Source organism: Eleginops maclovinus, chromosome 11 (assembly GCF_036324505.1).
Source record: "Eleginops maclovinus isolate JMC-PN-2008 ecotype Puerto Natales chromosome 11, JC_Emac_rtc_rv5, whole genome shotgun sequence".
Classification (NCBI taxonomy): domain Eukaryota; kingdom Metazoa; phylum Chordata; class Actinopteri; order Perciformes; family Eleginopidae; genus Eleginops; species Eleginops maclovinus.
Genome location: NC_086359.1, coordinates 15,311,824 through 15,339,163, shown reverse-complemented (window position 1 = coordinate 15,339,163; position 27,340 = coordinate 15,311,824). Strand labels below are relative to the sequence as shown.

Genomic DNA, 27,340 nt, shown 5'->3' with positions numbered 1-27,340 from the left:
TTTCTATCTACAGAGGATGTCCATCTGGTCATGTCTTCTCTTCCCGTGTCTCTTTCGCGCCAGAGGGATGTGAAAACAGAGAGTAAGGCCTTTATTACAGAGTGTGAGAATGATTCAATGTTTGCAGTTTGATGGGCAGTGACTGCAGATGCTTGTTGAGCCTTTTTTGCCAACTATATTTAATATTATTCTAAATAATTCAAATGTTACCCTCAAGTAATGTAAAGAAAATAATCTAAGCCTTAGCAGAGATAGTCCTTCTCTGGGTCGCAGCATTTTTCCATTGCATACTAAAGAATAAGCCCTTATGACAAATAACTCAATTCAACATGAGATTTTCCCCGACCACTCAGTGTAAATCAGCTACAAGCTTTGAAAAAGTTTTCTTGACAAAGCAGAGGCGGTAGAAATAAGACAGCATAGTGGAACCTGCTATCAGTGTTTCAATATGAACATGAAAATTATATTATAACCTTTGACAGTTATAACCATTAGCAAAATATGTTGTTTTCTGATGTCAAGTGAAGTAAGAATAAAGTGAAACTAGGTTTTAAAAAACCCCGTGTGTTATTTCACATCTGGTTTAATACAAGTTGTATGAATAATTTCCTGCATACAGCCTGGAGGTCAGATATAGAAACTATTGTAGACATTTGTTTTTAGGTGAATACAGCTGTTTATAGCAATTTGCCCAAAAATGTTTTGCCCTAAAAGGACAAGTTCATTTGATAATATTTAGCCCTTTCACTGAAAAAATTGAAGCGTTGACTGTAACTAACTGTATTAAGTCACATAACTGTGTAAGGTTAGTTGAAAGCAATAATATTAAGTTTAAATACAAAATATTAGGTTCAATTTAAAATTATTTATTTCAAATATCCTAATACAGGTATTTGAAATGTGGTGACATAAAACATTTAATCAAAGTTAACGTTGCAGTATTTTCAGTGCTGTACTATAATAAGGCCAATACGGAGACAATCAGTTCTTTTTATTGGTGTCTATTAGTTAAATTAATGTGAATAAATCTGTGTTGATTAGTTGAATTAATGTATTTCCTGTTCATTATGTCTCTTTGTTAAATGTAATTCATAATTAGGGCAGCAGCAACTACTCTTGGAGGCCTCAGGCAATGTATGTGTTGGTCTGCATTGCGTAATTAAAACAATAATGATGGCACTTATGAAGTACTTGATATCTAGTTATATGAGTAACGTGTGGGCAGTCTGTTATTAAAGTAGCTGAAAGAGCCACTTGTTCTTTGTTCACTGATATTGGCAGGCTTGACACCAACCTGCCTTAGTAACAAGCTGGCCAATCAAATTAACCCGATTCCACCAACCAAGGTAACTACAAACAACCAATAGTGTAAGACTTTTGGGAATTTAAGTCTGTCGCTAAAAAAAATTACACTCTATTATATTACTATAAATAGTTTATAGAAGTTTAGAGAACACTGATACCTTACAGAAAAATGTGTTTGAGACTCTTGTTCTTTGTATAATGCGTGCTATGAAACAGTTTAATGGATAACATGCATTCAAAGATAGAAAACATGAAAGTGCCCCCCGAGGGAAGCTGTGTTCCTAATCTGAAAAGTTACTTTGCTGCTACTGTTTCCTTCTCTTTTAATGTGAAATATTCACTTTGTAACTTTGCATCACTTAGCAATGTTGTACCATGACAATGTTAATTGATGAGTTTAATAGACATAGTATTGAGAGAAAATTTGCAAAGTGAATAACAGCCTGGAAAAGCCATTCAGTTTTATATCTAAAGAGTTTTAGGGTGCGAAAAGAAAAGAGCAAGTGCAGTATTCTCTGGATGATTTTACTGACTAAGCTTGTTGTGGCATCTGTGAGATAAAGAAAACTAATCATGGTGACAGGCCAGAGTCAGGCATTTTATATTCATACTGCTGGGCCAGCTATAAACAGCTGCATTATTAGATTGCAGATATTGATCAGTATCGTTCTGGGGCATGTGAGTATTATCAAGACGGGATTTATTCAAGTGCTTAGTCAGCGTGGTTACGTTGAATATTTATACCATTACAATTACTAATTACCTGAAAAAAAGTAACCTAATCTAAGTGTCAAAATATAAAAGCAATGTAACCTGATTACGTGCCCTTACCTTTGGATGATCTCAAAATTGAATTCAAAGCAAATAAAGACAAGAGAAAATAAATATCAATAAGATGTTTTTAACTTAAGTGTATTCTGTAAAATAACTGAAAAAGAGAACATTTGAATAAGTGTAAAAAATGTGCTTTTAATATATCACTCTTTATTTTAAATGGTATTGTAACATTGTACTCCTGCTAGTAATCTAAACTTAACACAAAAAGTAAGGAAATTTGTGGTTGGTAGCTTATTTTTTTGTTGTAACAATGTTTTATGGCAATACATCTTATACTGTTGGTAAGCCTGTTTTCTTACCTTTCAAATGGTGCCACATTTGTGAGTAACATGCATTGGTGGGAGGAGCAGCAGAGCTGAATATGTGGGTTGCGCCCATGAAAAATGTGACAAATCTCTTCTGCCAATGCCAAACAGCAGCCAATTTCCGGTCCGGTACAGCCGCCAGGAGGTCTGCCTTGACTGCGCTTCATGGTCAGGCCCACTTGGACTGGAACCTCAACATGTGGAGGAACATTATGTTTAGCGATGAGTCCAGATTCTGCTTACGGATCTTGGATTGTAGGGTCACAGTGTGGAGAAGACGCTTTGCTTATTGCTGCAACGATAGAATAGGAGTGGAGAGGAGGGAATGGCCTGCCTGCAGTCCTGACCTCAACCCCATTGAACACTTATAGAATCAGCTTGGCTGACTGTCCAGGCCATAGTGACCAACACAACCACATTGGCTGACTTGGGACAAATACTGGTTGAAAAATGGGATGCCATCCAGCAGTGTGTGACCAGGCTGGTGACCAGCATGAGGAGGAGAGGCTGTTGTGGCTGTGTAAGGTTCTTCCACACGGTACTCAGGCTGCTTGTTAAATTAATAAATTGTTAATAAATACATTGTTTCAAATATGTCTTGTTTCATCAGACTTCAATCATCCAATCCACCAAACAACACCAAAAGATTAAACAGCAAAAAACCAGCTGTTTGGCTTTGGCAGAGGAGATTTGTCACATTTTTCATTGGCGCAACCCACAGACTCAGCTCTGCTGCCACCAATGCATTTTCCTCACAAATGTGGCACCATTTGAAAGGTAAGAAAACAGGCTTACAACGGTTTACGATTTATTGCCATGAAGAAGCATTGTTATAACAACAAATAAGCTACCAAACAGAAATATCCTTTCTTTTGGTGTTAAGTTGTGAATCTACCTGTATCTGATTACAACTTTTTTAATATAAGTTAATACAGTAACTTTTTTGTAAAGTGATTACAAAATCCTGATACATGTATACCGTCACTCCCCAAGTAAGTGAGTGAGGGTCACACTGCAGTAGTCTGGGAAGAATGTTGTGTACACACCACAATCTTTTATACAGATGCTACGATTCAAACGCTGCTTTTGAAGCTGCCATTAGCACATTAGTCACGGACATGGTATGATACAGAACCAATGCATCCATCAGCCTCCTCTAATCAGCCGCACTGCTCTGTCCCTCCCTCTCCTCCAGGTCACAAAGGAGCGGGTAAAGTGAAAAATGACATTCGAGTGGAGATCGTCCACAAGGATCACAACGCAGCACGGGAGAGCGAGGAACATACGAGCATCAAACAGATGATGGTGGGTGAACTGAATGCTGTTTGATGCAGCATTTTGCCAACACTGCTTTCTGGGGCCTCATTTATAAACGTGGTGTAGGCTACGGCCAAAAGATGGCGTACGCCAATTTCTAAGCAGTCTGAAATGTATTCTCATAAATGATGCGGTAAACAGAAAGACAGCATTACGTTTAAACTGACCCCGTTTTGGTTACAAGTGCATGGTTTTACTATATACAGTAATTAGATTTGAGCATGTGTTTAAATTGTTAAGCATTTTAGAACTTTGTTTATTTCCTTTAACTGGTTGATAGAGTTGCTTCTGGGGGTGCGAGACGCACAGGGTGCAGTGGAGACGCTGCGCACAACTAATCGACACCCAGAACACAAACCACCAAATAAACAGATATCTCTGTTTTGTAAACAAAGTCCCAACTGTTTGTACATGTGCAAATCCAGCTAGATTGTACTTGGTTTAATATCATTTATAAAAAGGAAAGAAGAGTAGGCCTACGTTATATTTAAGTGCCAGACGCACAGGTGTAACCCCCCTCTCCCTCCCAGTCATGACTAGGGATTCCCGATCATTTCTGACAGCTTCTTATCAAGGGGGTGCGCCCCTATTCCCGGCCCTTGGCACAAACACTCTGCCTGTGTGAGGCTGTGTGCAGTGGCGGCTGGTGGAGTTTTCTCCAGGGGGGGCTATAACTCCAAAATGTATATATATATTTTTTTAAAAGCATGCATACATGTACTAAGGTATCAAACGAGTGCATTTACATAAATGAAAACAACAAAAACAACATTATAGATAGATAGAAGTGCAAAGAGAAACAAGTGAGATATATAGAGTATGTACAGTATATGCAGTTAAGAGTGATTATGTAAAGATAAGGGCAGTATAAAGAGGTGGGAATAATTGGCATAGTATAAACAGATGTAGTATGAACAAATATACAGATGTGCTATATTACTATACAGATGGCCAATATACATATATAATAAATATCTATCTATCTATCTATCTCTATATCTATCTCTCTATCTATCTCTAGATATATCTCTATATCCATATATTTAAATAATATATGTCATATATAACATGGACAATACACATACTTTATGACAGAAGGCTGTGACGTCAGCCCCGCCGCCAAATCCAGCTGCATTGAGCTCGGGGCGCAGGAGAGGTGCGCCCCAACATCGTCCTATCTCTTGTATTGAAGAGGAGCTACTGCGCATGTACAACTTTTAACGAGAGTCTATGGGCAAAGATTCCTGCGCCCCAGGGCGGAAATACGTCACCAATCAGACAATGTCAACGAACGAAACAACTTTACTCATCATTAACTATGAAATATTTATCTTGCACATCTAAAAAAATATATACATATATTTCGAAATATTTCTATTTTATTATTGCATTTTTTTAATGTCTTATTCAAGGAAATGTGGTGAGAGGTGAGTGGTGGGGCGGCGCCCTAGCGCCCTCTATTGGCCAGCCGCCACTGGCTGTGTGTATATTGTCATTAACATTTTCGGACTGCATATTTATTTATGTTGTTGACGATCAGACTTTCCGGGGCAGCAGCGTTCACAGAGTGCTCCACATGGTGCAACTCTTTGTTATCTTCAAACTGCGTCCACCGAACAATTTGATTAACTTGTCTGCACCTACCCAAGAACCAAAATCTAACTTGGTGTGAAATAGTTTTTTGTTTTTTTTATCTGTTCTGTCGGCATTTCCTTTATCGTCATCAGTCAGTTAGTCTAAATGAATATTCATACGGGGCGTTTCTTTGACTATTTATAGGCAAATATGGGTGTTACGTGAAGTCCGCAAAAGCTGCGCCGCATTTCCAGTTGATTGTGATTTATAAAGGGAAACCGGCGTAGGACGTGCTAGCGCAGTGTTTTATAAATCAGAATGAGTTTCTGCGTATTTACTTCCTTTGTAAATGAGGCCCCGGGTCTTCCATATTCGCAATGCTTGACTTAAAGCCTTGTTTGTTTGTTTGTTGAACATTCAACAAAAAACATTGTACACGTTTGCTTCTTTTACCTTAGAACACAGGTAGAGAGCTGAATAACCTGAATCAGAAACAGGGGGAAAGAACAATACCATAAATAAAATATATTGAAAACAAACAAAACCTCCAACTGAAATTGAATAGCCATGGTTACAAGTTCCGATTAGCAGGGGTTGCATAATTGTATAGTCTCTAGAAAAGCATTCATTAGTTTGCCTTAGACATTTTCCACTGTCATTAATGATCAATTTCTTCTATTTACTATCAAACATATTTTCTTTCACTCTCATTCTAGGTATATGGTAAACAATTGTACATTCCTTGGGTATTGAAAAACCCAGAATGTCCCTAATAGTAACATGCACATTTTCCCAAAAGGTACTTATGACAGAAAATGTGGGTGGGATTTGCTTCTCTATTCCCACATTACCGTCAACACGTTTGTTGTGAATTCAAGCCTTATTAACTGTGCTGCAGATTGAACGCGGTGAGTTCCAGCAGGAGCCTGTGCTGAAGCAGCTAGAGGTTCTCCAGGAGGAAGAGAAGGAGTTCCAGCACATCAAGGTGGGTGAGAATATTCAGGCAAAATGTCAACTGCAGAAAATCCAGTGGGAAATCTGATAGCTCAGCTTCAGAGAGCCAATTACCCTTGTATTTGCAGAGGTAAAGAGGCAAGCGTTTAATAAGATGTGGCTGCATACAAAACAATGTCTGTTGGCAGAGGTGTGAAGTAACTAAGTATAATTATAATTTTGAGGTACTTGTACCTCAAAACTCCATTACATTTATTTAACAGCTTTAGCTACTTTTAACAAAATGTATCTCTAAAAATGTAACTAGTGGACTAACTCTTTCAGTCACAAAAGAGTCAAATTATTTAAATATTTTACAAAGTAAAATGCTACTTGATGCAACAATATTATCTACAAATGTCACATAAATAAATATAATTGTATACACATACAATGCCATTTTTCTGGACAATGATTAATAAAAAAAATGTGACTTTAAATCAATTTTACTGATAATACTTTTGTACTTTTACTTAAGTCAAATTTTGAATGCAGGATGAAGTATTTTGACAATAATTGATTGGTACTTGGTAAGCATCTGAATACTTCTTCCACTACTGCCTGTCAGTGTAATAGGAAGAAGTACATGCCTATCTGAAGTGACAGCACAACACATGCAGGGGTGTTCCAATGATTAAGATAATCTTAGTTAATTGATTTTTACATCTTTTAATAGTCATTCACTAATTTAAGCATTTAATATTATAAATATGGGCATATATATATATATATATATATATATATATATATATATGGTAATGTCTATAGATTACCGCAACAGCACATCAATCTTAATAATCCAGAAATTAGTGTTCAAGACATAAAATGTAAAGGTTCATTTATTTCACAGAGGCTTAAGAACAACTCAGCATTCTTTTCTTACTTTGTATTTTGTTTTATAAATGCCAAGTGGTACCTCTAGTGCCTGTCCAAAAAGATCTCACAAATTCAATTTGTTCAATAGCCTGCAGGTTGCGACATACACAGGAGAGATAAATGAAGGGAAAGATAAATGGCTGCCTCTCCCTGCTGGTTTTCTATTGAACCCTCTGGGAAAATTAGTAGGAGGAGATAACCATTCAAGTTATTTATGTCTGCATTTCTCCATTAGCTTTACAGCAGAAGCATTATGATTTAGGTCTGGTTTGATAAGGCTCTTATTACTCTCATTTAGTCAAGCATGTTCTTTCTACTGCCTCATAGTCATTTAAAAGTCAGCACAGTCACATCTGAATCCTCGCAGAGAAATGAGTTAGCCAGTAATGATGTTGACTGCAGTATCACACCATGCTTCTCTACAGTTGGTGTTCACTGCAGCCCACACATACCCCGCTCTGAAGACTAAGACGTGACTACTATTACTTTTTTATTTGGAGGTACGAAAACCCACTCCCAAAGACTTTCATTGCTGAGAACAAACAGGATTTGAAATGAAAAAAACGTGCATAACTTGTGTTATGCAAGTTTGAATGCAGTGGGTTTTTTTTGCAGCTGCGATACATTTTTTAAATCAAACAAATCCTGCGGCACATCAACAACCAAAAAGGTTACAAAATTACACATTGTAGCCTAAACAGTTTCTATATTTGGTTATGAGTTCAGCTGCTACTGCATGTAGTTAGCTTTGAGAGCTTTCTTAGACACTGTTGTGTTTCTTTCATAAATGTTACCTGTTTTTTCAGTTTACGCAGGGGAACAAAATAGTCACATTTGTCACCACAACTTCCCGTGCATCAATCAATTCTATTGTCTTAAATTAACAAGATCGCTACCTACTGCCTAATGGAAGTGTATTTAAGTACTTAGTCAGACAGCGTTGCAGGCGCAGAAGCTCAACAATTGCAAACTATTTGCAGCAACTAAATAATATTTTTATGGACCAATTTAGTAAAATTTTACAATTTCCAACAGCACACTTGACGATCCCTCATGGCGCACTGATGTGCAGCGGCACAGTGGTGGAAAATCACTGCAGTAAGCAATTAAATTGCTTTATTTCAATTTGTTGCACTGGCTAAGATCAAGACAGAACATGAGATGTAAGAAAGAAAGAGCTCAAGGTTTTTAAAAGCAGCCATCAATGGCCTTCTCATTTATGCTTTCTTTGCATGTGGGCTTTTAAGTAGAGGCAAAGCCATTTACTACCTGCAAGTATGGGGTAACAATCATCTTTACAACATACAGAAAAATACCTGCATACTGTTTTGTTTTTCTTAGTTATTCTTTTTTATTCTATAGTGGCCTAACAATGTATTAACCACAAATTGTTCAAATGGTCAAACATGGAAACTTTGTGTTGCATTTTGGTTTGTTGAATGAACAGCTAAACATCCACTAGGGAAAAGTACATTGCCCTTTGTAAGCCAGTTAGCCAATTAGCAGCTGAGCTGTGAAATGGTAGCATTGACTAGTTTTGACACATTTTTTTGACAGCAGAAGGGGGTGAAATTTGTAATTTGACTGTCTCACTAATAGGAAGAAACGCTGATGTATGAGAGATACATGAGAGCCAATGAGGGCAGCAAATGCTGAGATGCTTCATAATACTTTTCACCACTACATTCCCCCACACTCACCGTTAGATCACACATTTTGCCCAAGCTCTAAGCCAAGTCTTTCTTCCTACTTAATATACAATACCTTAGCCAAGTGACTACATTAAAGTGATCAAAATTCTTGATTTAAATGGTATAAGCATTACCACACTACTGAGTAAATTTACTAACCCCTAATTTAAGGTTATTTGTTATTTTACGAGACACAGTTGCACAATTAACTGTAAATCATAGCTCCTTATTGATAGACAGATATTAGACACAGATCATATAAATATTTAACTTAAAATACATTTTAAGTAACCTGTATTTCTGGAGGAAACAGGTTTAGGGCTCTACTATACCACACTAAAAACATTTTGGGGCTTTTTTGGTCCTGGTCTCCGATCCAAAATCCAGGTGTAATAACTCTGATGGCTTTTTCTACTGTGGCATTTTTTGAAAAATGTGGAAATTGCAGCTTTAAGTAAAGGGAACTCTAAAGAGAGGCAGTTTGTTTTGTGCAGAAAAATACATTTCAGAGCCATGGGCCACAATCTGGATGTTCAGTGGTATTATTTATTTTTAAGAAAATAATCTTTTAAGGCTCCTGAGTACAAATCATAAAGATTTTCTTTTGAGAGATAGTACTGTTAACACCGTATACCTGCAGTCTGACTTTCTGTTTAGATGCTGGAGTCGTACAGTTCTTTCTTGTAATCCTTTAAATCTTTTCCGTGATGTAGATGTTCTCCGATACACCAATCATATATATATTTGTGTGTGTATATGTACACTGAAAAAACTGAAACATTGACTTTAAAGTATTATGTCAACAGATTTCACATAACTGTATTGGGTTAGTTGAAAGCAAAAATATTAAGTTGAACCTTATATTATTGGTTTTAACTTAATATTATTAGTTTCAACCAACCCAATACAATTATGTGAAATCTGTTGACATAATACATTTAATTAAAGTCAACGTTTCAGTTTTTTTGTGTAGTTTCTTGGCAACACGATTTATATATTTATACATTTTAGCTTCTTTTTTTCTCCTTTTCCCTCTTCACAGTAGACAGTATATAGCAGAGAGCATCAGTGAGTGTATATCCACACATGGTATTAAAAGGAGTGATAGACAAACAGAAAGAGCAGTTACAAACAGTAAAATGTGTCAGCATATCCTGCAACACACACTGCACAATATAATGAATAGGGCAGTTTAGCAATTAACTGAATAGATAAGTCAAAGGCAGATGCTTCACACTACACAAGTATGTTCTCTGCTTCAATGTTATCCTGTTTATTTATTTCGTCTATTCAACATCCTATATTTAAATGACCATTTTTGAGTCTACTTGGACCTTCAGAGGTGAAAGTAACAGATGAGAAAAACAGTTTGTTATGTGGTCCTTGTCTATTGTGTGGTAAGTTTTTATGCACCATGTTTTATGAAATGAAAGCCTTGATTTATTTAAAGGAAACCACAATAATGTCATATATTGTCCATTTTTGCTTCATTAACATGAACAAGGACCCCACCAATGGCTATTACAGTGTCAACACCTTCAACGAGAACCAACCCACCCCCACTATGTCCCTGGCCCAAAGCCAGACTCCCGACTTAGTCCGAAGCCCACCAGCTGGAACTATGACCATCGGAAAGCAGCGGGTACCCACCGGCATGTCCTTCACCAACATCTACAACACCCTGGGGGCCGGACCCAACCGCCTGTACGACTACAGCCAGCGCTTTGTACTGGGCATGGGCAGCAGCTCCATTGAACTGTGCGAGCGGGAGTTCCAGCGGAGTTCCCTCAGCGACTCCAGCTCCTTCATCGACACACAGTGTGACAGCAGCGTCAGCAGCTACAGCAAGCAGGAGGGCTATGTGCAGTTTGACAAGGACAGCAAGACCTCGGCCTCGTCCTCATCCCACTACTCCCAGTCCTCCTCCCAGAACTCAGACCTCACCAGGCCTCTGCAGAAACGCATGCAGACCCACGTCTAACAGTTTTTGGTCAGGATAACAAGGATGGAAGTGATGTTCCAAAGAGCCATTTTACCTACGCAGATTACGTTTTTTTTTCCAGTGTTTGATTGGTATTACACCAGTGGGACATAACGTGAATTGTAGATGCGAACTTTTGACTGCTGGAATCAAAGTGCGATTTCTTATTATGAGCCAACAACAAAAAAATATTGACAATCATTTGTCTGTTTTTTCTGCTCGTATGGGGAAAAAATCAGTAGCTTGCTGCTGTTCTCATTTTCTTTCACTTGACAGACTACCTGAACATAAGCACCTAGGGGCAGAGTTATTGTTGGACAAAAAACAAGAAAAAAGTAACAAGCAGTTTTTTTTATTAATGAGAAAACTCTGGGTGTTGTGAGCTCATCTGCTGTATTGTTAAAACCAGAAAATGGCTTTTCTTAAAGTACCTTGGAAGGATAAAATGATATGAGCTGGCACAGCAGCAAAACCTGTTATGTCACTCATTTCCTATACATCAGTTACCACAACAACCATGGTTATTGCTAGCTGTATTAGAAATGGGTTCCTCTTTTGTAAATGTCGTGTACATTGTTTTAGCTCTTTAACGGCTACTATTTTTCAGACATTGTGAGATTTTCCTTGCCTTTCAGTGTATGCTATGCGATGGATAATTTCTCATGAACTGATCACAGAATGCATGGAGAAATGGACATGTCATCTTTCTCAAACACACAAAGGCAACCCCCCCCCCCCCTTCTTGACTCCTAAAAGACCTTAAGATGTTTACAAGTGTAGTAAAAGGGTATTGAGGTCTGTAATTCTCCCATTTAATGTGAGACACTTGCAGCTTGTGTGTGTACTGTATCTCTGGGAAGCACTTTTCTAGCTGCCAGTGCAGGTTTGTCATTTTCATTCATTGGCTGATATTGTGTTGTTTACACTAGTGCTCTGTAAAACCCAGCATTTTGTGTACTGTGTTTTGACTACTGAATGACATGGGGTAAAGATAAAGTGAGATTTGGGCTGACTGACATTTCTGAACTTCTGGGGACTTTGATGCCCACTGTTTTAAGTGAGGCAGAATGCTAGAGCTGGACGCAAAATGATATACGTTTGAAGGCTGACAATGAAACTGCTGCACGCAAAAACAATGAGAAAAAGATGTGCAAACTCATGTACGACCACAAACATCAATATTTCAATGAGGAAATTAGTGTTTTCTGTCTGGAAAAATGTTGAGTGCCTGGGCATTTTAATAGGCCATCAGTCAAAGCAGCCACTTAATAGAGTAGTGCAGTGATTTTTGTAGGCAGACCCCGAAGTTAGCGTCGTAAGGGCTCCCACAACTTAAAGCTACATAATTTTTATGATTGGATTTTGGAATATTTCGGAAAATGAGATCTGTGGTAGACACATGTTTTGGTACTTTTGTTCAGCTGGACAATTTCCAAATATTGACACCGCTTTATGTTTTTGAAGCATAAATGCATTCAGCTTAACCACCGCTAAGCTAAAGGCGGCTAATGTTCGGCATGGTGGTTTTTAATAGTCTTCTGTAGTTTTGGCTAGAAACCACCATTTTATTACATCAGTGGTGTGTTTAATGATGTATTTTAAGTCATAAAACAAATCTTGAAAATCTCTTAAGCTTATGTTAACCACAGTCCTTATTTCAGGCATCCAGCCAAAAACATGTTCAAACGATGTTGACTTTGAGACGAGGGAGCCATAAAGGACTAATTTATTTCTGGGTTTTAGGATTTCTGCACCACTTTATGAAATCATGCTGTAAGCATGGGCTTTATATGGCTATGTTTAGGATCATAAGGGAAACCAGCTGAGACATATGAAAAACTACTTCAGCGTGACACAGCCTAGAAAACAATAAGGTTAAATATTGTCAGTAACCGATGTACATGGAGTAAAGAAAGCACAAAATAGTACATTGCATTGCCACTCATGATCTACCAATGAATATAACAGAAAAGCATGGGTTGATGTACTGTCATAACTAAGCACTTACAATAAATGTATAAGGCTCACCCTTACTGTGTGATACAATGACTCTCATATTTTGCGACCCTACCTTACATACGGGGATTTCTGTTGTGAACATACATTACTGTACAGAAAGATTTTGTGCCAACATTGTGTTTTGATTAAAGACAATTAAATATACCTCACTGCTACTTTATTGTAAGTGTTTTTGTTTTATCCTTTAATATTCCATCCTTCTTTCCTTCTCACTCTCTGTATTCACGGCCTCTCCTTTTCTGTGAGACTCCTCACTTGTTGTGTTGACAGCACAGGGACATAATGCTAATCCTAAACCGGCACAGTGGTTAGAACCGGCTCTTCCTCTCTCATCTCTATCACCTTCTCTCTTTATTTTCTGTCAGTCGCCTCATTGTGTCCCATATGGCTTTCCTTTCCACAGGTGAGGTTTGATTGACGGTGTATTTCCACTTTTGTATTAATACATAGACATGAATACTAACCAGTAAAAAGCTGATTGCACAAAATAACAGTTATAACTTAACAGCACCAAAGAGTCCTGATAAAACTTTCTCTTGGTTATTAACTGAATATCGTCTGATTTGAGTGTTAAATATTTTAGGATAAATCCAACATTATGTCTGGTCTTCCATGTTTTAATAAATAATTTAAGATTAGCATATATTCTAATTTGCAGCAATAATTATCTCATTGTTTTTATTGTTCTAATTATTATTCATATTTGTATGATTGATGTTGTTATTACTTTTATAGTTAATGTTTTATAGTTTGTATTATTGCTCTAATTATTTGCTATTGGCCTACAGGAGACTTAGTAATTACTACAAACTCTAAAATACTGCTCAGCTATATTGGTAGGTAGCGGTTCTAGTCATAACTGCATTATTTTTTTTACAATTTGTAGATGGATTTGAAGGGTATCCACAAATGGATACCAGAGACGGGCAACTTACCAAGCTTTTAACTTTGGTCACATGAAGCTCACAAATTAATCTGGGGAATTTCAATGGAGAACCACAAAATGTTTTCTGATTGGCAAAAGACAAAAGCTCAGCTCTAAAGCTGTATAAATGTATTTCTCTTATACTTGAAGTTCTGTGTTGGTGAATGAGAAGTACAGCCTTTTTAGAGCATTTGTTTACAAGGCATCTAAAACCTCTAGTTTTTTCCTATCCGAATGTCCTCTTCCAGCTGTTATCTTGTTCACCAGACATGCTTTGCAAGATTGCGTCTTGGATCCTGAGGATCAGCAGGTGGAATAATGTTCCACACAAACATGCATTTAGACAGGCTCCGTTGAGCTTCTTTGTGTGTCTGTGCCAGCTTCTTGTGTGTGATAAAGACCGGTAAAGCACACCAATGGATAAACAGTTGTACACAGTATGTGGCTACAAAGTACAGACTGTGACATGCAACTCAAAATCTCCTCGGTTGCATTATGGTTTCTAAAACCTGTTGTTGTTTAAATTCTTCTATACTGTGGATCAGTGTAAGACTGAGCGAAGCTTCCTTTTTTTTATCACACAACAACATCCTAAAAATAATGCCTTACGCTGACCGGAGAATACTTGCCTCAAAGTAATACTTATTTTTTACACCTGCACATCTGTTGTTGATTGTGACGGGATTCATCAGGAGGAACTTAAGTCTGACTCACCGGATGGTGACTGTGGGTATAAGCCTGTGGCAGAGAAAATCATGTGGATTTCTTCTACCCTTCCACTATCTGCATGTCTCTGTTGTGCACCGTCGCTGTTTTGCCCCCTACAGTAGAATGATAATCTGAGCAACACAAACAATAGCTCTTGTTATGCAAGTTATCAAGAAGAACCTAACAAAAACATGATTCAAGGGCTTTCTTTTGGGGAGTTGTCCATGTCTACTGCAAGGGTTTAAGGACAGAATGTGACTTTGTCCATTTTTAAGCCTTTAAAACCTTTTAGCCTAATTTGTGAAATTGGGTTAAATAAAACAAATGTGATTGATGATGCTCTTAGTAACCAAGTTTCCTGATTTACATATTCCAGATACCTTTGGTTCACTATCTTTACATTGCTAGAGGTAAAGGTGCCCTGCTTTAAACAAATCACTAGGCAAACAGCTTGTCAAGCCCAAAGCAATCCAGGTAAGAACCAAAATGCAAAGCAGCAGACCAGGAAACAGGATTAGATATCCACTGAGGTCTGAGAACGAAAGAAACAGATTAAAGCATACAAGGAAACATGGGAGGGCTGGCTGCTCATGCACAGGGACACTAACTAACAAGCTCAGACTAACTGGGGCAGGCACACAGGAAACACAGAGGGGACTGAATGATTGCCTGACTGGAGGGAGCTGCCAAACTGTACATTGGAAACACACCGAGGACATCTGCTGGACAGATAGAACAATGCAGCTGGACACTCAACAAAGACAGGGAAACGACTCTAGTGGAGGGAGAGAAAAAGTGTGGCAGAGAAAAATGAAAGCGTTCTTCATAATCTCATAATATAGTGTCACTAAAATATACTTACATTTTCTAACCGAGATTTCCTCCCCACTGCATGTACTTCTGCCTGTGACACCGAGGGCAGAAGGATGAAAGGAGAGAAAAGGTTGTTTTTTTTAAATTAGCCTACCTTTGATGTATCATATTATAAAGGGGTTAATTTGCCAATCTTACAGTGAATAAACAATCAGCTGCTTGGGTGTACAAAAAGAACATAATTTAGATAAATAAATTGTGTCAAAATGTCAAATAGGTTCAGTTTTGGGTTTGATCCCAGCCCATGCAGTCAACATGTTAATGCAACTTGGGCACGATACGTAACCCCAAATTGCTCTCAATGGTTCAGCCAGCGATGTCTGGTACAGGTATTACAGGTCAGGTTCAAAATGATATAGTATAAGTATAGTGTTCAGGTTTATTTTTCAAAATATCCAGTTTAAAAATACCGGTGAAAGTTTGCATTATTTGCATGACTTCCATTTTGTGGCAGATTATGGCACACCCCCATGGGCGTCATTTGTTTTGAAAAGTGGTGGGCACACTTTTTTCGGATAATAATAAAACTGTTTTGTGCGCCACCCTTTTTTTATGTTTATTTTTTATGTATTTTAATGGTAACTGTGTGCTATGTGATAACTCTGGTATTAATTGTGCAAATAAAGGTTATTATAATTATTATAATTATTATAATTATTATACTTATTATTATTATTATTATTATTATTATTATTATTATTATTATTATTATTATTATTGTTACAGTGGTCACATTACATTTGAAACCAGCCACAACTGTTGTTGTGGGCTGGGCGGGGTCAGAGTCCATGCCACATAAGTATGACATGAGACATCTCCATAAGTATGAAGCCTGAGCAAATTAAACCAAATCTACAGTAATATCTTCAGTATGATGAATAATTCAGCAATCAGACATCAAGACAATGTCTTCCTTCTAACTTTTCTTAGTGGAGTTTGAGTCTTTGAGGTTATTTAGGATCACAGAACAGTGTTTCCCTCCCGGTTTCCTTCGCTCGCGGACCAGGAATGGTAGAGCTGCTTACTCCCTTAACCTTTACCATTCCTTCACTACGGGTGCAGTATATTTCCAGCCACATGTAGACGCTGTTTCCCCCGTTGGGTAAAAGAAAGCAGACCCCGTTTTCAGTAACAGAGGGAGAGATGGAGCGGCAGCAGCCTAAAGATTATTATCTCTATCTCTACTATCTGCACATTTTACGGAGTATTATCACGGAACCGCTGTCCAACAAAGGCAACTTATCAAAAGAAAGTGATGCTTTTTAAAAAAACGTTTACAATATAAATTATGTAAACCGTTTTCATAAAGTTATAAAAATATCTTCATCTCCACTTTCTTGGTAGCTAATAGAAAATAACTGTATATTTGTGGTATTTTGGAAGATATACGTACTCTGATTTGTCCATGAACAGAACATTTTAGCTTACCTTTCCAGAGACTGCATGCTGTTGATTGATGATTTTACTATATTATGTTTTACTGAGATAAAAGTAGTTCAATATTTGTTATTATAAATGTTCATCTCTTCTGACAAGTGTTCATCAACATCCTCCCTAAAAACCAAATGTTCTGATGGTGGGAGCAGTTCCACTGGGCAGCGTCATGACTGTAGCCTGGGACAGAGGCTGCAGGCTGGGGTGGTGCTTCTAAAGCAGGGGTGTCAAACTCAATTTCCTCACGGGCCACATTAGCACATTGGCCGGTTTTAACTGTAAGACAATATAAATATAAATATACATATATAATATATATAAAATAATGTATTATATTACATTATTAACTCTGCATTGGATAATTATTGGTTTTGGTAATGACTACATCTGAAAGCAGAAATCTAATAACAACACTTGCACAATTTATATAAAAGATGAGTTTGGTAGCATCAACACATAGTTGTGCAGTGCACTGACATATGGTGCACGTAGACACAGAAATACTGTATGTGGGTGTACACTTACATGTATCTGTCTGTTAAATAAATCCCATGAATTTATGAGATTAAGTTAGCTTAATTATTTTTTTTAGATCAAGCACTATTTAAGGATTCATAATTTGAATTTTGCGATATTTGAATAGTCTGAAAGCCAAGACTTTGAAAACCTCTGTTCCTGACCCTGGTGTGTACCTGTCACTCATTATTGTCAGGGGAGGAGGGGCGGAGAGGACGAACAGAGAGGAGACAGTGATCACGGAAGTTTTCCTCCTGCTTTCACAAACTTTACACACGTATTTACAAGTTTTTATCGTATGAATATAGAGAAAACTAATTCATAAGCTGCAAGTGAAGTTGGCCCGCAGGCTCGAGTTTGAGACGTATGTTCTAAAGGAACAGGAGGCGATGGACAAGACAGATTTGTAAAACACTTATTGTACAAAAGCCCATCTGTTTGTGTTCATTTCTGATCATTCCTTGTATTGTTCAGTGTGATTTGGTCAGGCAGTTAATTGGCCACCTATCTCTTGGGCCTATATAGTTGTAGCTCTCATTGGTTAAGTCACTCATTTCTGTTACTTTGATGGTGTTCGTGCACCTAATAGTGAGTTTAGTGATTGTATGTTAGTTTTCAAGCCTGCAATCTTAACTGTTGGTTGGATGCACCAAGTTACACTTTATTGTTAACTGACTTGATAATTTATGCTAATTGCGATTGGCATGCTAATACTGATGTAGCACAGTTAGCCTCATCTTGAGCTAGCTAATGCTATTTGTACAATAATGTATGCTGCACGTGTGCGGGCTATGTGTAAGCCTAACGTTTAGCTTCAGTTAAACTACTTCAAAAGCCACATGTAGCCCTGCTAAGCTAATACTACCTAGACTGGTTTGTAGGCTACATAGTTATTGCAGGACATTAAACACATGTCTTTCCTTTCTTTTCTGTGTTACAGAACCACACCTTACAGACCTTACACACCTATATCTATGTCTATTTCAGCAAGTACTCTGTGTTGTGTGTGTGAAAACTCAATAAATGACGACTCAATAACATTTCTCTGGATGCCGTTTTCCCCCTTTGTGTTCTGATCGGACATTCTGTAGATGTTGCCACCGGAAACTAAGTATCAGCATCACTCCTCCATAACAATTCTTTTCATGGTCCTTCTAGCCGGATTGGTAAATTCTACAGCTACCAATGTCGGTCAAAGAGAAAAGTGTGACCAGTCGTCATGGCGAAGCCAGCCAGTCACCCACAACACATGAAGACCCAAATGGAGAAAGTTCTAACTCCTCAGGGCTTGAGAGGTGTGTCCGTATCCTTGCTGAAGAGAATATATTGTTGAGGCGCTGTTTAGAGGAAATGAAGGAGAAAGAATCTCTCAATCACACTTCCTACCTCTCCCTTCCAAGGCGTTAAAGCATGGGATCCTATGCCTCACGCTCCAGATCCAGCTCACCGGTTTCACAATGCATGGAGACATCTGCAAGAGATCAACAGGATTCGTGTCCTCCATGGCATCAATCAGAATCGACAGCCACTGAGGGCAAGCTACATCACACATTAGAAAGAGATGAAGTTGATGAGATTACCGGAGGTATGGAAAGGATGGCGCGGTCATCTAACCGCCACCGCATATCTCCTGATAGAAACCACCCAAGCAGGCAGACACGCCGCCGTGGAGAATCGCCTCCTCTCTACAGTTCCTCTTCACGTAAGGGCCCTCTCCTGGATTCGCCCTGGCATCATCGCTACCACAGATCTTCACCATCTCGGGGATATCAGTATATAAGTACACCTGCTGACTATTGCCATGAGTATTCAAGTCAACACCAATATGACACTTCAAGAGGCTATGAGTCAAGTCGACGTCATGGCTCTAGACGCCATGAACCTTCTTACTCACCTGAGCGCCGTTCTCAACATCTTCCAGTGGAGAGAGAGCTCACATATCGGGGTCCGAAGCCAAAGATTCCGGACTTCACTTCGTTCATGAAGATCCTCGTGAGTTCGCAAGACTCAAAGTTGCTCTTGGTAACCTCCTTCCGCCTGATGCCACAGAGCGTGTTAAGTTTCAGATTCTATTGGATCACCTTAAACTGGAAGAGGCGGTGCTTATCGCTGATTCATGCAGTCACAGCCCAGATCCATACACTGAAACCATGGAGGCTCTGACAGTGTTATATGGCCAACCGCACCAGCTTGCTCTTCAGCGCATCTCCAAGCTAATGGAGGAGCCAAACGTCAAGGTAGGCGATACAAAGGCCTTTTGGCAATTTGCCCTGAAAGTGCGCGCTTTGGTAGGGATGTTGGAGCAACTTTGCAGCAGTGGACGAACAGAACTGTGGTGTGGATCTCATGTTTCATGGCTTCTGGGAAAGTTGCCTCATGACTTGAGAGCAAGCTTTAGGAGGTATGTGAATCCCATAAGAATTCCCATTCCAACTCTTCTCGACATACTTTCTGTCAATATCATGGTGTGTGACATTTACAAGAAATCTGGCTGAGCAGAGGTATGTGTGTCTGTCTGTGTGACAGAGTGTGTCTCTATTGGAGTGTTTGACTTTGAGTGTGTGTGTCTGTGTGTCAATTATTGTACATTTTTAGATTTAAATGTTCTATGTGTGAGAGATAGAGGGGCACTAAGGAATAGAGTGAGGGAGCACACCAGTGGCGTAGCTATACCTATTTTAGGTGAACTTAAGCCCACCTAAAAAAAATAAATCCCACCCAAATGAACATTTTGAAATTGAAAAGAAAAATGTATATATATATTTTTTTTATGTCTCACATTAGTGTTGAGAGTTGTGCCCCCTCCCCTTACCAAGACCACACAGTTCTATTGTGTAGCCTCTTAATTTTGGTCTCAAAATGCACCAGAAGCATGCAATTCACTTTAAAGAGTTTTTAAAAATCTGTCCGGGGAAGTATGCCCCCGGACCCCCCTAGAGGATGTGAAGTCCACCCCACTCAAACTTCAAAACTAGCTATGCCCCTGGAGCACACAGAAAGGGTGAGAGCAAAAGAGAAACGGCATCAAAAAAGTGGGGGGACATACATCCACGATGTGTGTATGATGTGGCTCTTTGCAGTAACACAGTCAAATAATTGTCTCTTCGTCTCTGACTGGTTGGCCACCCCTGGGCTAGAGTATGAGGTAAGGGTGCTGGTTGGTGCTAAGTTGATGGTTCACAGTTCACTGGTGATCACAGTAAGGAACAGCAGAGCTACAAAGAACACCGCAAGGACCGAAAGTCACAGTCCAGGTCAACAACGGTTCTCCACAGCAGTGAGCCGAACCCGCGTCCACCTGAGTCACAGCCTAGTAGTTCAGATCATCCTCGGAAGCATCCCAAGAAATTCTGCCCATTTTGTAACACACCTCAGCACTATCTGAATCAGAGTGCAAATTTCCCGATAACTTTCCAAGGAGCAGATTGAGAAGTGGATCCGGGCCAACCGTAGGTGCTGGAAGTGCGGGCGCGAACACTTGTCCTCCGAGTGCACTTTGAAGGCTAAATATAAGAAATGCGACAAGCGACATCTGGAAAACCTTCATGAGGTGAACACGGGTGGTAGTGGTAAGACCGCCACCTCCACGAAAGCCGCAAATGGATCCATGGAGCGTGCCAAACCAACCAACTCCACTGCTGAAACCCTCTATGTGGACAGACCCACTGGTAGCAGCAAAGTGCTACTGAAGATGAGTCGGGTCATCTTGAGGAATGCTGAGAACTCATTGGACACATATGTATGCACTGCTAGACGACAGCTTGGAGCGCACCATCTTACTGTATGAAGCGGCACAACAACTCGGTCTTCAAGGATCACCTGAGGAGCTGTCCTTGCGTACAGTGCAAGAAGATGTGCGTGTCATCCCTGGAGCCACAGTGTCGTTCACAGTTTCACCTGCTAACCAACCAAGTAAAACCTTCCACATTCAAAGAGCATTCACCGCCAAAGAGCTTGTTGCTACCTCAAGAAGTCATATTGGCATTTGAAGAACTTACCTTTCCAGCCCATTGACTGTGCGCAGCCCTTACTGCTCATAGGATCGGACCGTCCGCACCTCATAACCCCAACTGAACCTGGGCCCACCTGGAGGGCCAGCTGTGGTTAAGACCAAGCTGGGATGGGCACTCCAAGGTCCCTCCAAGCTGCTGAAACATAGCCTGACCACCAGGGTGGGAATTTCACGGCGGCCATGGCCGTCGTTGCCCCTCGGTCTGGCCGTGATGCCCCGAAAATAATTGTATGTCCTACGGCCATCATGGCCTTTGTGGCCCTGATACTGTTAAAATCTCGAAGTTGCTTTAAAAGCGTTAGTGCAGTGGTCTGGTCTCTGAACTGCATTAGTCATTGTAGCTTGGATTGGTTGCGTGCACGTGTCATGGAATGAAGTCAACATGTTAGACAGTGGGATGGATGGTTAAACCTTTTTACATGTTGTGATTTTTGATGGTTGTTGTGCGCTATTTAGCGATGAACTTTTTTTATTTATAAACCTATGCATGCTTTGTTTAACCTCCCTAACGAACTGTCACAACAAAGACACAGACACTGCAAATTGACACACCAGAAACCAGTGAAAATCAGCGATCCCATTCGCCAGTTGGCAAATACGCCGATTAGGACGGGGCGTTTTTATTTTCTCCACAGTTACTGCCTCAGATCGCCGCAGATCGGACCGGACCGGATCCCTTAACTGCTACTCGCAAAGGACGGGCCCCCCGCAGTTCCTCTTCGCCACTGGACCAGACTGTCGTTCGACCCTTGCGATCCAACGCTTGCAGACTCCAGATTAAGGGAAGTAGCTATTTCTCCTGCTCTCGGCTGTTGGTTTTAAGTAATCAAAGTTATATTGGTGTACCCTGAGTCTCCCTCTTATTTGTATATCGAGGGCTCTGCGACCAGAAGCTGACGGACGGTGTGGCAGGCCGGCAAAGTGCAAACTCTGACACTGGATTAACCGGACTTGAACAGTGAAAGACACTTTCTTCCGGCAAAAAGGGAACCAGAGTGGAGTTCGGTATTAACCGGATTGGACTTTTTAGTATGGTTGAACCCCTTGTCTGAACTGCATTTTGTATTTGAGTAGTTTAGATAAATTGAACATCATTCTAACCATATCTCATTTAAATATCTATACATGGACTGTTTTAAACTAACTTCGAATTATAAATAAATCATTTTATACATATATTGGTGTCCTTCTCACTGTGTTGGTGTGGCCAGGAATCCGAATCTTTTCATATAAATTTGATGTTAATAGGCCTTAGTAGGCCATTACACATGTCGCACGTCATATGTTGCATCATTCAAATCCATCTGCCTCAGACGACATTGAACTTGAAAACGGGAGCGCAACTGAGAACAACCGACAACGAATATTCAGGTAAGCAAGCTAGAAAGCTAGCTAGATATCGATAGATACATAGCTGACTTATTTAGTGCTTAACTGAATCAAACATCTCTGTTTTTAGTACCACTTAACGTTAACGTAAGACAGGAAGCTGACTAACGTTAGCTGACTAGCTTGGTAGTTAGAAACGTATTAGCTAACGTTACACTTGTCTGGCTCGTGCTTTAGCATTGCCTAAGCTAATTACCTATCACGTAGCTAGCTAGCCATCTGGCTTTCTAACACTGCACCATCGCCTTTTCAGAACAATGCCACGACTGAAGAGGTTGCAGCAACTGACTGAAAAACGTTTACGAGATGCGGCAGCAAAGTGCATGCGACTGGATGACTTCGTCAAACTGTGAGTTTTTAAAGTTGCCATTTCCATGGTTCAACTACGGTTAGCTTAGCTGAATTCCCTCTCAGAGTGGGATTGAATGAGTGAGTGTGAGAGCGAGAGGGTGAGTTGTATATTGCATTGTACTGACACGTATTTCTATAATTTTTCAATGAGTAAGGCTAGGCTAAATAAAATAAACACATTTGTGTATATGTCTTAATGCTTTGCAGTAAGGCCAGTCAGGCTCAAGGATGTGCACAAGGACTGAGACAACAGGGGACAGGAGAAGAGGCAAAGAGAGACATACAGGGAAAAAGACAACAAGAGCCACAAGGAGAGACAGTAGATGTACAGGAGAGGCACAACGAGAGGCACAGTTGGAAAGTATGGAGACACAACAAGAAGCACAGGGAGAAGCACAGACAGGAACCCAGGCAGGCCAACTGAAAACCAGGACCCCAACAGCCCATACTGTGGACTCCTTGGGATATGACTGGCTCTGCTATGAAAAAGAAAGCGGTGTCGTTACCAACATCTGGTGTAGCATATGTAGGGATTACTATGAAAGGAGTCAGGGAAAGTGTCCTTTGAACACAAGTCAATAAAAACTTTGCAGCAGTGAACCATATATTTCAGGGACTACAAATGTGAAAAAAGACACTGCCAATACACACAAGTCCAAAACCCATGTTAAAGCATGTCAAGTTTTCACAGCCCAACAGCTACCATGTCTGAGACAGTGCAACATCTACAAAAGCTACATGATAAGACCAAAGACAAGATGTGCAAGCTATTTGATATAGCATATACTGTGAGCAGCCTTTCATGCTGTTTAAAACCTTAGTCTCCGTGGAAAGGAAGCATGGTGTGGAGCTGGGAGTGACGTATCATAACTCAAATGCCTGTCGCATCTTCATACAGCACATTGCGGGGACCATGAAAGACCATCCTCATGCTTTGGTTAAACGTAAGCCATTCTACTGCTCCTTGCTCTTTGATGGAAGCATCGACAAAGGCACATCAGAGAAACAGGTGGTCAGCATCAAGTTAATTGAAAATGGCACACCAGGAATCAGACTACTTGGGTAAGATTTTTATTCTTCATATTAAAGTGTTTGGATAATTTGTTTTGGTATGTCTTTGATATCAATCAAAAAGTCTTCTATTTCTGTAGTTAACTCCCATTTCAGTTGAAGACAATAAGAGCTGCCAGTGCCACACAGCATGAAACAATTTAAATAACTAATTTAAATAACTATGTATTTTTCTGCTTTTGCTTTTCAGTATTACAGAGCCAGACTCGTGTGATGCTGCAGGAAAACTGAAGGCCATTAGAGAAAAGTGTAAGGAGAACCGTCTTAACCTCAGTAACTGCTTGACTGCAACAGCAGCTGATGGGGCTTCTGTCAATTTTGGGACGACAAACGGTGTCCTTACCCATCTCCAGCAGGAATCCGTTTCGTGGAGGATCAAGGTGCACTGCGTCGCCCACAGGCTTAAAGATTGTTACTTCACACAGGTATGTTTAATTAACAATACATTATGAAAAAAATGTTTAGTAAGGTTTTGCTACCTGTTCTACTTGTATACCGTATTTTCTGCACTATAGGGCGCACTGGATTATAAGGCGCACTGTCAATGAATGGTCTATTTTCGAAATGTTTTCATATATAAGGCGCACCGGACTATAAGGCGCATTAAGCGAAATGTTGTTACCTCCAGCGTTGTTATGCTCTATACCAGGGGTGCCCAAATACTTCCCGATGGAGGGCCAAAATTGAACGTGAGGGGAGGGCCGAGGGCCAAAATGATAATTTTGCAGTACATTAAGTGTGCGGTAAATATATGAGTGCAGTACATTACGTGTGTAAGTTAAGCATACGTGTACAAAATAAACACTATATCACAAAGTCATTTTGAAAAATGAATTGCACTGTTTATGGTGCTTCACATTTAGGTCAATAATATTTCATAACATCGATCTGGCTTCTTTAAATTAAAAAAATAACTGAAGCACTAGGAAATATTTGTGGACAGGTGTGGAACATTACCAGTCCTTGGGCCTAGCATACTCCCAGGTGACATAATGGGGGCCTAGGGCAGGCCTACATATTCTGCCTGTAGTAGTCCAATCAGTGGGAAACATGAAGCCTGTTCTTGGTTTTTAAAAGCCTCTCAATATCAGGTTCAAGCTGACTAACTGACAAAGTGAGAATGTCATGTAGGTGAGAGTCAGATTCAGAAGCATTCCTCAGTTTGGACTTGTTAAGATTCATAAGGCTGAAAGCCTGCTCACAGACATAAGTACTTCCAAAGAGGGATAACATAACCTGGGCATGTTTGCGGATCTTGCCATATCTGTGTGCGGGAATAGACCTGTAAAAATCTTGTAAGGAAAGCTCTCTGAACCTGCTATTGAGGTCTGAATCAGACTGAAGTTCCAAAAGTTCCATTTGAAGCTCCTCACTGACTGCATCCACATTCACAGAAAAAGGTTGAGCAAACAGCTCAAATGCTGTTGTATTTCCACGAAAATCTTCAAAGCGAAGGTCGAACTCCACCTCAAGATTGTTGAGAATGTCGAGGTATTTTGGTGTGTCTTCCTCCATCAACCCAACTTCTCTGAGGCTGGGGAAATGTGCCAAATTTCCTGAAAATACAGACACAAAGACAAAAGCAGCAATGTAAGATGCAAGGTTGTTCATGAAATGAAATGAAATACCAATCATCAATCAAATGGTGGGCAGGGGATATATTTTGTTTTGTTTATGGCTGCAGTAGACTATGAAAAGCAATACAACTACTGTTTTGGATTTAATGCCTGGTTTAGTGGTTTTAAAAAGAACATCTATTTTCCACCAGCACAAAGTATACATGCATCACAAACAATATATCTATGATAGCATGGTTGTGACAACAAGCGTAATACATTGTTTTATGTTCAATAAAATATTAAAGTTAGATCTCACCTGTTGAAAGATGTCTGCTAAGCAGCTGGAGCTTTAGCTTGAAAGCTTTGACATGGTCATACATCTGCGTGATCATCTGGTCTCTCCCTTGGAGCTGAAGATTGAGGATATTCAGCAGCTCTGTGATGTCCACAAGAAAAGCCAGGTCTGCAAGCCAGTGACTGTCCGTGGGCACTTGGATGTTGTTCGTCTTCGTGGCTTGAAACTCTCTTATTTCCTCGCGCAGATCAAAGAAACGCCGCAAAACTTTCCCACGGCTCAACCACCGCACCTCCTGATGGTACAATACATCACCATACTGGGCATCCATCTCATCAAGCAGAGCTTTGAATTGACGGTGTGAGAGGGCCTTTGAGCGAATATTGTTGACAATGGGGACGACATCCTGCATTACGTTTTTCAAGCCGATGTGTTTAGCGCACAGTTGCTCCTGATGCAAAATACAATGGTACTTTAAAATCGAGCCACCAAACTCGGAGACCTTGTCCGACACAAGTGCAGTTAGCCCTGCTCGCTTACCGACCATGTCGGGGGCTCCATCAGTCGTGATGCCAGATAGGGTTTCCCACTTCAAACCGTTCTTGTCCAGAACTCGCTCCACTGCCATAAAAATATCCACACCTTTTGTTGTCCCTTTCAATGTTTCAAGGCCCGCTAGTTCTTGACACACTTCAAAGTCCTCATTGACGCCTCGCAAAAACACCAGCAACTGTGCTGAGTCGGACACGTCGGTGCTTTCATCGCACGCAATGGAGAAGGCAGAAAAGTGACTTGCTCTTTGGGCTATCTGACCTCGAACGTCTTCGTCCATGTCCTCAACGCGGCGGGTGACAGTGTTCCGTGACAGGCTAATTTGAGAAAATACACGCATCTGATTTGGACACACATCTTGGGCAGCAATTGTCAAACACTCCTTGACGAAATCACCCGCTGCAAAAGCTCTCCCACTTCTCACGATTGCATTGCTAATGCGATAACTAGCCCGAGTGGCATTTTCTTGTGCAGTCGACGGCTGAAGTAGAGTTCGCTGCTGGGTGGTTAGCTTTGTTAGCAAGTCTGCTAACTTGACCTTGCGATGTTCTCCAGTGTACTTTGCGAACTCAGCCGCATGCTTAGTTAGATAGTGACGGCGAATGTTGTATTCCTTTGAAACAGCGACCCTCTGCTTACATACCAGACACACTGCATTGGAATCTACCTCGGTAAAAAAAATAGTCCTGTTCCCAAGTTTTTTTTAATTTTCGTTTGTCTGTGTGCCACAGCCTACTACGCTCCATCCTTGAATCC

The 27,340-nt window shown here is 40.0% G+C and overlaps 1 protein-coding gene across 1 annotated transcript in view; it reads left to right on the top strand.

Moving 5' to 3' along the window:
• Nucleotides 1-13,054, top strand: part of LOC134872708 (kin of IRRE-like protein 3) — a 207,741-nt gene extending 194,687 nt beyond the window's left edge. The window contains exons 13-16 of the mRNA XM_063896118.1: nucleotides 14-82; nucleotides 3,643-3,752; nucleotides 6,238-6,324; nucleotides 10,404-13,054. Of these exons, the coding sequence (XP_063752188.1) occupies nucleotides 14-82; nucleotides 3,643-3,752; nucleotides 6,238-6,324; nucleotides 10,404-10,880 (743 nt within the window). The 3' untranslated portion in view covers nucleotides 10,881-13,054. The remainder of the gene's footprint in view (nucleotides 1-13; nucleotides 83-3,642; nucleotides 3,753-6,237; nucleotides 6,325-10,403) is intronic.
• Nucleotides 13,055-27,340: the final 14,286 nt, after the last annotated feature.